Genomic DNA, 12234 nt, shown 5'->3' with positions numbered 1-12234 from the left:
CCACCAGATAAGAATGGCAGAGGAGGATATCCACAAAACTGCATTTTCCACACTGCAAGGGCATTTTGAATTCCTGGTTCTCTCCTTTGGCCTCACTAATGGCCCTCCCTCATTTCAGGCCCTCATGAACTTTCTGTTTGGCCCTTGTGACTTTGTGGTATTCTTCGATGACATCTTGGTGTTCAGCCACTCCCTAGAGGAACACAAAGTACATTTGTCCAAAGTGTTTGCCATACTCCAAGAAAACCAACTGTATGCTAGGTTGGACAAGTGCTCCTTTAGTCAGCCTGAAGTAGAATATTTAGGCCATGTTATTAGCAAGGAGGGGGTGGCCACTGACCCTGCAAAGATCAAGGCAATCCAGGAATGGCCAGCACCCACAAATGTCACTGAACTAAGAAGTTTCCTAGGGCTCAGTGGATACTATAGGAGGTTCATCCAGGGTTATGGCATTACTTGCAGACCCTTGTTTGACTGCTTAAAGAAGGATGCATTTTCCTGGCAAGCACAACAAGAACAAGCTTTCACAGCCCTGAAAGAGAAGCTAACTAATGCACCTGTCCTAGCATTGCCTGACTTCACTCTGCCCTTCATCCTGGAAGCAGATGCTTGTGGATATGGATTGGGAGCAGTCTTGATGCAGGAGGGAAGGCCTATCTCCTACTTCAGCAAGTCTATTGGACCCAAAGCAGCAGCAATGTCCACATATGACAAGGAGGCCCTAGCAATTATCGAAGCAGTAAAGAAGTGGAAACATTATTTCCTGGCCACATCCCTTGTGATTAGAACAGATCAACAGAGCCTCAAATACATTCAAGAACAGAAACTAACTGAGGGCATACAGCATAAGTTACTGGTCAAACTGTTGGGGTATAATTTCAGAGTAGAATACAAGAAAGGGAAGGAAAATAGAGTTGCAGATGCCTTGTCCAGAGTAAGATACATGGTGTCCATGCTGACAGTTAGTACAAACACTCCCACCTGGGTGCAGGAAGTAGTTAAGAGCTACAAATCTGATGCAAAAATACAAGAGTTAATAGCTGAGTGTGCTGCTAGTAAAGACAGCTCAAGTGCATACTCTTACAAGAATGGCATATTAAGATTTCATAACAAAGTGGTAGTGGGCTCAGCCACCCCCCTTAGACAAGATCTACTTAAAACATTTCATTCTTCTGAGCTAGGAGGCCACTCTGGGGAAAGGGCAACCTACCAGAGAGTGAAGTTGGTTTTCCACTGGCAGGGCCTCAAGCAAGATGTCATCAGCTTTGTCAATACATGCCCAGTCTGTCAGCTCAACAAAGCAGAACATTCTCCTTACCCTGGTCTCTTAGATCCATTACCAGTTCCTGATTTTGCCTGGGCACACATTAGCATGGATTTTGTGGAAGGTTTGCCCCTGTCTGAGAACAAGGATCTGATACTAGTGGTTGTGGACAGGTTCACTAAATATGCACATTTTATAGCCATGAAACACCCCATCACAGTTCAATCAGTGGCAAGGGCTTTTTCTGATACAGTCTTCAAGCTACATGGCATGCCCCTAGTCATTGTAACTGACAGAGACAGGATATTCACTAGTCACTTGTGGCAACAATTGTTCAAATCACTCAAGATCAAACTTCACATGAGCACAAGCTACCACCCACAATCTGATGGTCAAACTGAGCGAGTCAACCAGTGTTTGGAGAATTACCTCAGGTGCATGTGTTTTCAGCAGCCAAAGAAGTGGCATGGGTGGCTATCTCTGGCTGAGTGGTGGTACAATACGAGCTTCCACACGGCATTGCAAATGACACCCTTCCAAGCCTTATACGAGTTTCCCCCACCTATGATTGCAGAATCTGCCCTACCTGACTCCATATGTGAGGACAGTGACAACCTTCTCCAGAACAGGGAAGTAGCTCTGGAGATAATCAAGCAAAATCTCTACAAAGCTCAAGCTCGAATGAAGCACTATGCTGACAGAAAAAGAAAGGAAAGGGAATTCTCCGAAGGGGACATGGTCTACCTCAAGTTGCAGCCCTACCGGCACACATCCCTGAGCTTGCACAGGCACCTGAAACTGCATTCCAAGTTTTACGGTCCATTCAGAATTCTTAAGAAGATTGGCAACGTTGCCTATAAACTGCTATTGCCTGAAGGAAGCCAGCTGCATGACACCTTCCATGTGAGCCAACTCAAGAAACACGTTGGCCCCCAAGTGGTTCCTACCAAGCACCTGCCTTTGGTGGGATCAGATGGCGTAATCAGAATGGAATCGGAGGCAATTCTAGACAAAAAGCTGATACCCAGGCCACAAGGCAACATAAGCATACCCGTCGCCAGATGGCTGGTCAAGTGGATTAACCTACCAGTTGAAGCTGCTACTTGGGAAGACTCCGCCTTCATCCAGAAGGTGCTTCCGTCGTTTCAAGCTTGAGGACAAGCTCGGTCTTAATCGGGGGGAATTGTCAGGCTCTCCCCTGTTTCTGCGTGCCGGATTTCCCCTCTGGCGTCGATGCATCATCCTGTGGCTCTCCTGCGCAGTTACCGGTTCGCCAACGGCTGATGGCTGTCGACCGTCCATCGGTAATCTAACGGCTGCGATGCCTTAACCTGTCACTGTTTTGCTTTCCAGAGCGGCATGTGCTCTGTCTCCCTTTTCTTCCTCGCTCTCCCCTGTAATGGCTATAAAGCCACTCGACGCTCCTCATTTGGGACAGGATTATTGTACCGGGCTTTGCCCTAAAGCCGCCTGTGGCGTGCTACCCTACTTTCCCCTTCTCTTGAGCAATATAAACCCTAGATCGCTGGCCAATTTCCCTCTGAATTTCATAGTGTGACAATGCAAATTGAGCCGATCATCGTCAGGTTCCTGACACGCGGCTCAAAATAAAGGACAGATCTTCACTTTGGTACTGATCAAGGACCATATTAAAGGCAGGGTGGTTCTTCCCCTCAAAGAAAAAAGGCAGGGTGGTTCATAGAATGCTGTAGACAACGATCGGTGCTCCTTTGGCTGTTCTTCCGGTAAAAGGTAGGGGTAAGCATTTCTGCTAGGGGAAAGTTCTGGGCTGAGAGAGATCATCACAACTTGCAAGCTGAAAATGCTACACAAAAGCACGCAGCCTGGGAAATGGTAGTGTTTGATAAGATTACCCTACCTGAATGCTGAAGCTGTGGTGGCTATTGGCTAAGCACCTTGTCATAAACGTAAAGCTTTAGGCTCATCGCACTAAGAGAAAAGAAAAGTAACTCTCCTGAATGATGAGCGGTTCGAGGCGGAACATTCGTTCCCTACTCATTCTGCTTAATAATGAAATTTTGGTAGTGGAGCAGAGCGCAAAGATTCAAAGACCCAACAGTTCATGTAAGAAACAGAAACAGCATTCTCGCAAGAAATACTAGAAACAGGGTACAGGAGAATTCATGCTTTTATTTCTCAATGGTGCGACACGCTATGTATGGGACAGGCCAAATCACACATTTTTAAACAAATTTGATGCAAAATTATACTCCTTGTGCCACTAACAAGAAACAGCAGTAACGACCTTAATTATGGCTTTTAGACTATTTGATAGTTCGCAGCAACCAAACGGACCCTCTGTGAATACTTTGGAGAGTTGCCTTCCTTCAGAGGATGAATTCCAGTGACCTGAATTTTTTCCAGAAAACCATATAAATAAATGGGTAAATCAGAAAGAAAAAAAGCAGTCAAAACCAAACACTACAGTAGAACTAACTAACCTTCAAATCACTGAAAGTATTGGAAGCAGCAAATCCAATAGAGATGGGGAAAAATGTTGACGGGTCGGCCGGGGGAACAATAAATTCCATCGACCCACTGAGAAGGCATAAACATTGGTTAGTAAAACAGGGTTTAACTAGGTAGTAGCAAAAACTATTGAGTCAATGAAATAACATATCTCATCCACCTGCGGTTTGACTGATCAATAAGGATGATGGACCATTCCAATGCAGAGTTTCTTGAGTCATACCTATACACACAAGGAGAAGTTAGATAACAAACAGGAAGAGAAGCAACAAATATAAGCAGCTGAACGCCATTGCATTCCGCAACAACGAAATCAAAGCAATAAAATGAACCACAGTTTCTTTACTTCTATCAAGCATATTGACATATACTCCCTCCGTTCCTAAATATAAGTCTTTCTAGAGGTTCCAATATAGACTACATACGGAGCAAAATGAATGAATCTACTATAAACTACGGCTATATACATCTGTATCTAATTCATATTAAAATCTCTAGAAAGACTTAAACTCCCTCCGTCCGAAAAAGCTTGTCCCTCAAATGGATGTATCTATGCTAGATACATCCATTTGAGGGACAAGCTGCATAGATACATCCATTTGAGGGACAAGCTTTCACGGACGGAGGGAGTATTTAGGAAGGAGGGAGTAGGATGCTAGAGCTTTATTTCCTCAATGTCCACTCCTTACTAGTTTGAAACAACAGTTGTAAGGACGATGGTTGGAATGCAGGTCATCACTACCTATTTTTTAAGCTCAACACAACCAGTTTATATAACATCGACCATATTATCAAAAAAGGGAGTGGGGTGATAATAGGACTGTATAACACCATGCAACTGGATTTGCAAGCATGATTCTCATGTACATTAGAAAATTGTCACTAATAATTTCTGCAAGATATTCTAGTAACTGAAACATATCAGGAAACAAACAAAAGAGTAGCTCGAAACATTACTTCCACTCTCCATCAATCTGTTTAACAGTTGGAGCCTCCCGAAGTGCAGGCAGAGGAATAGATATGACAACATTGTTCAGGTCAAACATCTCTGAAGCCTCATATTCAATGTTGACATAGGTTTCATTTCCAGATACCGAGGGCCAGCAGTTAACTACACAGACAAGACGAATTACAGAATGTCCAAATTAATAGAATACCACAACAGAATAAAGTGATTGCGCACCTGACAGAGGTAAATTCGATTCATTCATCCCCTGGATTCTCCATTTCACAAGTGGTGTTTCATTTTGACCACTTGGGAAAGGCCTGTTTGGATCTTTTGCTCCAACAATTTGCTGGCTGTTAAACAACTCCTTGTGGATATTGGGGTGTGTTTTGAAGCTGAGTCCAGGTACATCTTTGTTTTCGATCTGTACAGCACCATCACATATGAAAAATTTAAGCTCCAATAAATTGTGGTGGGCCACTCCATAATGCATAATAGTGTACAACAAGATTTTATTGCTCTGATTAACATCATCAATAAATACATTCAACATAAATGAATATGAATGTCATAACGTGTGAAAATGACCGATATTGTATTCACATGCAATAGATGGGCCATGCAAGAATTATTTTAGCTGGAATGTTGCCACAACAGAAGAGGACCAGTCTGTTCAATAAGTGTATAATGCGGTAACAAACTAACTGACAATAAAAATAAAATGCACTGTTGGTTGAAGTCCAGGAAAATAATACCTGTAACTGGATAAATCCATCTGCATCATTAAGGACCTGAAGAGCAAGGGTTCCTTGCACATCAAAGTTATTAACACCTCCATCTCTTTTAACTATTACATTAAGTTTCTCTTCAATAGTCACTGTGATGGGATCGCTTGGTATAAGAGGCGAGGACCTTGAAGAAACTGCACTTGGTTGTACATCCTCCAAAATGACTTCTCCTTCAGCTTTCAAAGATTCTAGGAACTGATTTGTCTTCTGTGATTTGCCTAATTTCATACCAAAACCTTTGCCAGGAGCAGTAGCAGCAGCTGATGGACGACCTGTAGACATGTTGCTGTGAATTAGACCAAAAATGTCTGTGATATAGCTTCCTGAACTCTCTCTAACAATACTACAAGGCAGGTAATATAGCTGCCCAGCATTAACAAAGGGGTAAAACTTCTGTCTTCAAAGACCTGAATAAAACTTCCCTACTTGGCATATCCGAGAAACCCAGAGACTTATCTATCAGCACATAACCAACAATGAAATGCACAAACAGGAGAAATCAAGAGGCGGGTATGTTTTTATAATTAAGAACTATACTAATGAATCTAAAATACTCGTATGGAACGTCATAGCATGAATGGAAGTGCTGCAGTAGGTAAACTCTGAGTTATTTTCAAGAATAGTATAAACTCTAGCATTCCCTATTGTGTACACAAAACAGACTTGAGTTTTATGGGACGGGTGTAACAGGCTAGGTGAATGTATTTCATATACATGAAAAGAACACCACAGTGAAATACAACTACATGCAAACAACACAAAGGAAAGGTGTTAACCAATCCCAAAACATGATTTGTAACAGTAACTTTTCATTAATATGAGTAACTTATATCATATTCATGTGAGACAACTATTTGCTTAAAAGACAAAGAGGCCTTAAGTTACCACCTTTGGGTTTACTCGCGAATGAGTCCATATCAGCGCCTATTCCACTTAATCCAGAACCACTTCCAAAGCCAGTACCACTAATGTTCATGTCGCTGAAAGTTTTTTCAATAACGCGGGGACCAGATATTGATGAGTATCCTCCTTTGTCAAGTTTGCCTTTCTCCATCTGAATCAACACCAACCAGAAAAAAGTATTTCTCAAGGCATGATCAAAATAATGCTCAATAAACAGTATGGTAAGAGTGCTGTAATTGATGAAATGCAATTGCGATTTAAACAATAATATACAAAATCACGCTGTCATTTTAGTAATTGGCACTTTTCCTTTGGCTATAATACAAGTTTGCTAGCAATGCTCACTTCCATAATAAATTCTCCTACATATGCTTACAAGTTCTAATGTTACAGAAATTAGTTATGAAAAAAAGAAAGCTTAGCCAAGACATGCTTACTGGCTAACTGTAAAAGTGTGACCCAAGCAAACATACGAGACTGAAGCAGCTGATACCAACTATAATAGACCTAAGCTGATGCAAAATTGACAGCTGATATATCCCAAATAACCCATACAAACCAACTAGAAATTACAGTGTCTTCTTTTTCCTAATGACCAGAGCTCGCTAAATTAAATGCCATTTTTTCCTCCAAGGTAGAATACATAGTGTTAATATAGAGAAAAGTGTAGTGTATACCCTGATTTTGTCAAGCTCACTAGCTCTCTTCTTCATGACATCTTTAGTCTCATTGATTTTGCTCTGCATCATCAGCTTATGCGCCTTCTCTTCATGGCTTTCCATCTCACAGTATTGCTTGACTTGTTGCACCGTCACATTTTCCTTGTTTCCGAGAGAGATTGCCTCGTCAAATGCAAATATAAGCTCAAAGGCTGTTTTACAGATACTATCCTCATCCAGAGAAGAGTACTCAGGCACCTTTATAAATGTTAAGGAGACCATGGTACTGAATTATTGCAACAACAAAAAAATCACAGCATAGCAGCATACACAATGGTGGGTAGATACACCCCGCTCTTACACATGATTTATATTTTTTAAGTATAATTTATCAACAAAGAATGGTGTTAACCTAGTATTTTTCCTTGACAATATCCACAACCAAAAGTCAAGATATACTATCTGCTGTTTAGTTATCATGAGGGAACAAATACATTACAAAAAATATCGCCTTTTTCATGTATTATTTAATGGATTTACTAATAAGGTAGGATTATAAAACTGCAAAACTGAAGATATGAAAATAGGATACAAGCTTGGATAGTAGCCTCAGTGTGTCCAGATCTTCAAGAATGTTACTCTGCTTGTTTGTAATAAGCAGCAGATATAGGCCTTCAATAGGTTGATAAACATAACGGACACTTTCAGTCTCAAGATAAGTGTGCTGCTTCCCAGTTCCAACAAGTTTTGGGAATGCTGCAAGTAATCCTTCGATCCTAATTCGAGACATGTCAACATACTGTCTCGAAACAAGTGCTGCAATGTAAAGTTTTGAAGGAAACGTTAACCACAAAGTAGCCCTGTTGCTATACAAACTCACAGAATATAGAAGTTAACAATGTACTAATCCAGCATTACGATAATAGCTACTCCCTCCATCCCATAATATAAGATGTTATTACAATCAATATGTGAGTATATTGGTTGTAATAATATCTTATTTATGGGACCGAGGGAGTAGTTCACTTCAGTTAGTAAACCTTGGCTGAAAATTATACTCCCTCCATCCATATATATAGGGCCTAATGCATCTTTCGAGATTGCCTGAGATGTATAATGTGAAAATTATATCATTGGAAGCTTTTTTCACATATGAATTTGACGGTATGCTTTGTGTAACTTGCATGTCATATATTATTGCTCTAACATGTAGTCAAAGTTAACCTCGAAAAGTGCATTAGGCCCTATATAGATGGATAGAGGGAGTATGCTATATTAAAAGAACAAAATGAAACAACTTATTTGGGGATTGGCATGAATATTCAGTCACTAACTGAAATGTTTGAACTCATCGCACCTTTTCCAGATTTTGAGATGATGGAAGCAGCAAGAACCACCTGGGGGTACATGAGAACAATCAGTTCCTTCAAACAATAAAGTGGGACTACTTTTTTTAATTTATCTTGCAATAAAGGTCAGGCAGACTTAATATGAGCAATAAAGAAAACTTTTAACATGTTCATGGCAACAAAAAACACCATGAGAGCTCAGATTTAACTGGTTATTCACAGGCAGATTGACAGGCTCAAGGCAATTCACCATACCATTTTCAGTAACTTTGCTGGTCCCCCGAACTAACACAAGCCAGCAAACTATGCACCTGCCAGTAGAAGAAAGAATAATGCATCAGCAAACAATCATCCAGCAAAACCAACACTAAGCGGAGAAAAGAGGAGGTAATTGCATCACTAGGAGCCATATACTTATTACTAGCCCTTCAAGCTTTAGAGCAACAAAATCGCTGGTCGCTGCTGAACATATTCCTCAATCCAATACACTTTTGCTTGGTTCAAGAATGACATTGCAGATGTACTTGGAACGGAATTGCAGGGAATTGTGTTGTGATGATTGACTCCCTTACTTGTTTGGTTCTAGCGGGTCACTAACATGATCGGTTCAGACAGTTGACACATCATCAAATGGTAAACTAGCACTCAGCAAGAAGACGAACTTGCGGGTCGCTAACATGATCAATAACTATATGATCCCCCACCACCGGAATGGTTTCAAGTAAAGTGCTTGTAGTGTTAGTGCTCCACCATGGAGCAAACAAGTCAGCAACCAACTGGATGGGTCGGAGAGGAAGGAAGAACTGGATGAGAATGATCACAACAAAGTAAAGATGCCCGGCGAGGATGGTAATAACAGATCTCACATTGAAGCTCGTCTGCCTGCTGCCAGAGGATGGGGAGGGGCAACCGGTTGAAACGAAGAAATGGTGGCACGGGTTCAGATCTCAGGGAGTGGATCTGATCAGGCGAGACACTGGGGGAGTTGTAAGATGAGTGCCAGTGTGGTGGGGTCTGATCTTAGCCATCAGACTGAGGCAAGGACAAATTTCGATGGATGCAATCAGGCAAGTGGAACCTTTTATTCAAACATGTACATCCCATCTCTCAGATTTGGAGAAAAAACATGGTTTATTCATCTTTTACTAGTGGACATTACATTGTGCATTACAACGCTCAGCTCTAATGCAGGACCAATTTGACCACCAGCGACCAATACCACAAACTTTTCATCTCTGAAACAAATATCGCAACGATTTTCAATTGTGCAAACTATTGTCAAACTGCTTCGCATATGAAAAATACATGGTGCATCAGGCAGGCAACAATATACTCAACAAGTTCACATCCAACACGGCCAACCCAACAACTGTAAGCATCCCAGATTTCACCGACAAAATGCACATCGTAAATAACACTAGGCCTCTCAGATCCGGCATCCTGGGGACGCTAATCTGAACAAACGAGCCCGAGGAGGATCAGGGGATCGGGCGACTGGGAGGAGTGGGAGATCGGTGGGCCGGGAAGCAGTACTCACGGGCGGAAGGGGAGCAACGGGCAGATCCGGCGGAAGGGAAGCGAGGGGCTAGCCACGGGGAGGAGAGGGAAGGGGAGGCGACGGGGGGAGAATGAAGTGGAGGGGGACTGGAGGAGGAGGAGGATGGGGAGGGGTTGGGGAATTATACCTTCGCAGGCGAGGAGATGCGCCGGGCCGCCGTCCGCCGGATCTACTGCCTTCGTCCGCGACGAGGGCTGTGGAGAAAATGCCGGGAGCTAGCCCGTTCCGGTGGAGTTTTGGCGAGATCTGGAGGGTGGGGGGAAGAAGGTCGCACGAGAGTGGTTAAAGCGGCGCAAGTTTCAGAGTTCCGCTAGCAATTTCCGCGTAGGACCCCGAGGCCTTACTCACCATTGCTTCCTCAGCACTGTTTTCATTCGGGTTTTTTTTTTCGCTAGCAATTTGTTTGTTTTTTCATTCTCAAAAAAAATGCTCTCGTGCTCTCAGTTTGAAAGAAGAAAACGCATTCATTTTTAAAAAAATCATAAAAAGAAGAACGTTCAAAAGATATGTGTTTGTAACCACTAAAAAAATCAGAGCCAACATCAAAAGTACACATCGAGAAACAAAAAAAAAAGACAAATCCAATATGAGTAGCCGGATTTGCATATGAATATCTTAGGAGTTGTAGACACATGTGTTGTGAACCTTCATAAAAAAAATTGTGAAACATCTTTCTTTGAACGGTCACCAGGAGGAGAGCTTCCCCAGTGGATATATTGCTTAAAAGAGGCCAAAGGCAAGAGCCACCCATTTTGGTTTTGACTTGAAAACTGGATTGAAAACTTTAACAAGTTGACCCTCTTTATGAGGAAACCTGGGCAAAAAATTGTACATGAACAAAGGGAAAAGAAGATGAGAAAAAAGGATGCCCGGGACACGGTACGACTTAGCTAGCAGACAAAAAACCATCACCATGAGAGACACAATTAGATGTTGGTTGTCAACAAGGGATCACAACACCAAGACTTTGCAAACAACCCGGCTCAGGAGCGTCCACAATCAACAAGTGCCATAGCAAATACGAACTTTGACTTGAAGCTCCGCCACAGAAAATTGGAACGATTAGCAAGCTTGTGAGGCATCTTGCATCATCATTGAGCAAAGATGAACCGAGACAACACCAAGAGCACGAAGCTCACCGCGACACAATGATAACCATGAGAAGGTCTTGAGCAAGCATCACCAGGGCGACGCAACACGTGAAGGGTAGGGCGGATGGATGGCAGCGAAGGGCTCACAATGAAGCCTTCATGAAGGTGAACAATGTCTGTAGACAATGCTAGCAGATCAGGTATAGCTTAAGGACCACGCCCGAGGGAGGAAAGCGACGCTGGCCTAGAGCTGTTGTGGTCAACTGACGCTCGGGGCAACAAGGATTACTCTCGGAACAAGACATGATCCAGCCCGATGGTAAGGCAACAGGTCGCAACAGCCGCTATGATTGCAGATCGGTGACTGGTGGCCGCCAATGTTGGGGGGCTTGATGGGGCTGTACGCAAGTGCAATGTGGTAGGGGAGGTTGAAGCCGAGAGCGGCATATGTGGATCTAGAGCAGAGGCACATGTCGACTATGCGCCCAGCCTCAAACACAATAAGATCCACGTCACCCCCGCCAGCATGGTCAGGACTGAGCGGGTCCTGCACGGCGGTCGTTGCAGACAAGATGCATGAAGGAGTGGGGACACCACCTATGTCAGTAGCCAAGTCGATGTAGGGACAGTGATGGAGCTCAGACAGGAGCCGAGCAGGATGTAGGGCGACGGACAGGGCGCACATCGCGCAAGGGCACGAGGAGGAGGTAGATGAGGAGGTTGTCGAGAAGATGAGGAAGCAGGGGAGGGGCACCGCACATCGATGCGTTGAATCTGAGTTGCGCGCTAAAGACCACGAGCCAGCACAACGCATGCACCACTTCAGGGATCGCCACAGGCCGAAGGCCAGTTGGACGAGGCTTACCCCGCTGCCGCATATCTAACGCCTGGGAGTGGTATGAACTGGGTGTGGATGCGGCGAAACCAGATCCGACTACACCAGTGTAGTAGGGATCCGACCTCCCCAACAGGTCGGTGATGCATGCATGTGGAAGAAGTGGTGTCGCTGAGTCAGTGGTGGTTTGAATAGCAATAGCGTGGAGAGCACAGGGGGGTCACAGCTGAAGCAAGGTTGCTCAGGTGCTAGTCCCGCCGCCGCCAGCCACCGGCGATGTGAGCCGGCGGTGGAAAGGGGAGGCGATGATGGCTTCGGGATCCCGCCCGAGTCGCCTAGATGAGACGATCG

At 43.6% G+C, this 12234-nt stretch overlaps 1 protein-coding gene across 1 annotated transcript; it reads right to left on the bottom strand.

Moving 5' to 3' along the window:
• Window positions 1-3381: 3381 nt before the first annotated feature.
• LOC119342015 (coatomer subunit delta-1) lies at window positions 3382-10241 on the bottom strand. Its single transcript, XM_037613857.1, has 12 exons — window positions 10085-10241; window positions 8655-8710; window positions 8408-8447; window positions 7643-7866; window positions 7069-7308; window positions 6377-6542; window positions 5456-5760; window positions 4938-5124; window positions 4712-4865; window positions 3915-3977; window positions 3727-3823; window positions 3382-3634 (listed from the first exon to the last, which is right to left on the bottom strand). Exons 2-12 carry the CDS (start codon window positions 8655-8657, stop codon window positions 3545-3547), a joined length of 1569 nt encoding a protein of 522 aa, XP_037469754.1. The 5' UTR covers window positions 8658-8710; window positions 10085-10241; the 3' UTR covers window positions 3382-3544.
• Window positions 10242-12234: the final 1993 nt, after the last annotated feature.

This window comes from Triticum dicoccoides, chromosome 1B, assembly GCF_002162155.2.
Source record: "Triticum dicoccoides isolate Atlit2015 ecotype Zavitan chromosome 1B, WEW_v2.0, whole genome shotgun sequence".
NCBI lineage: Eukaryota > Viridiplantae > Streptophyta > Magnoliopsida > Poales > Poaceae > Triticum > Triticum dicoccoides.
The sequence above is the reverse complement of the archived record's forward strand: the minus strand, read 5'-3'. Positions and strand labels throughout refer to the sequence as shown.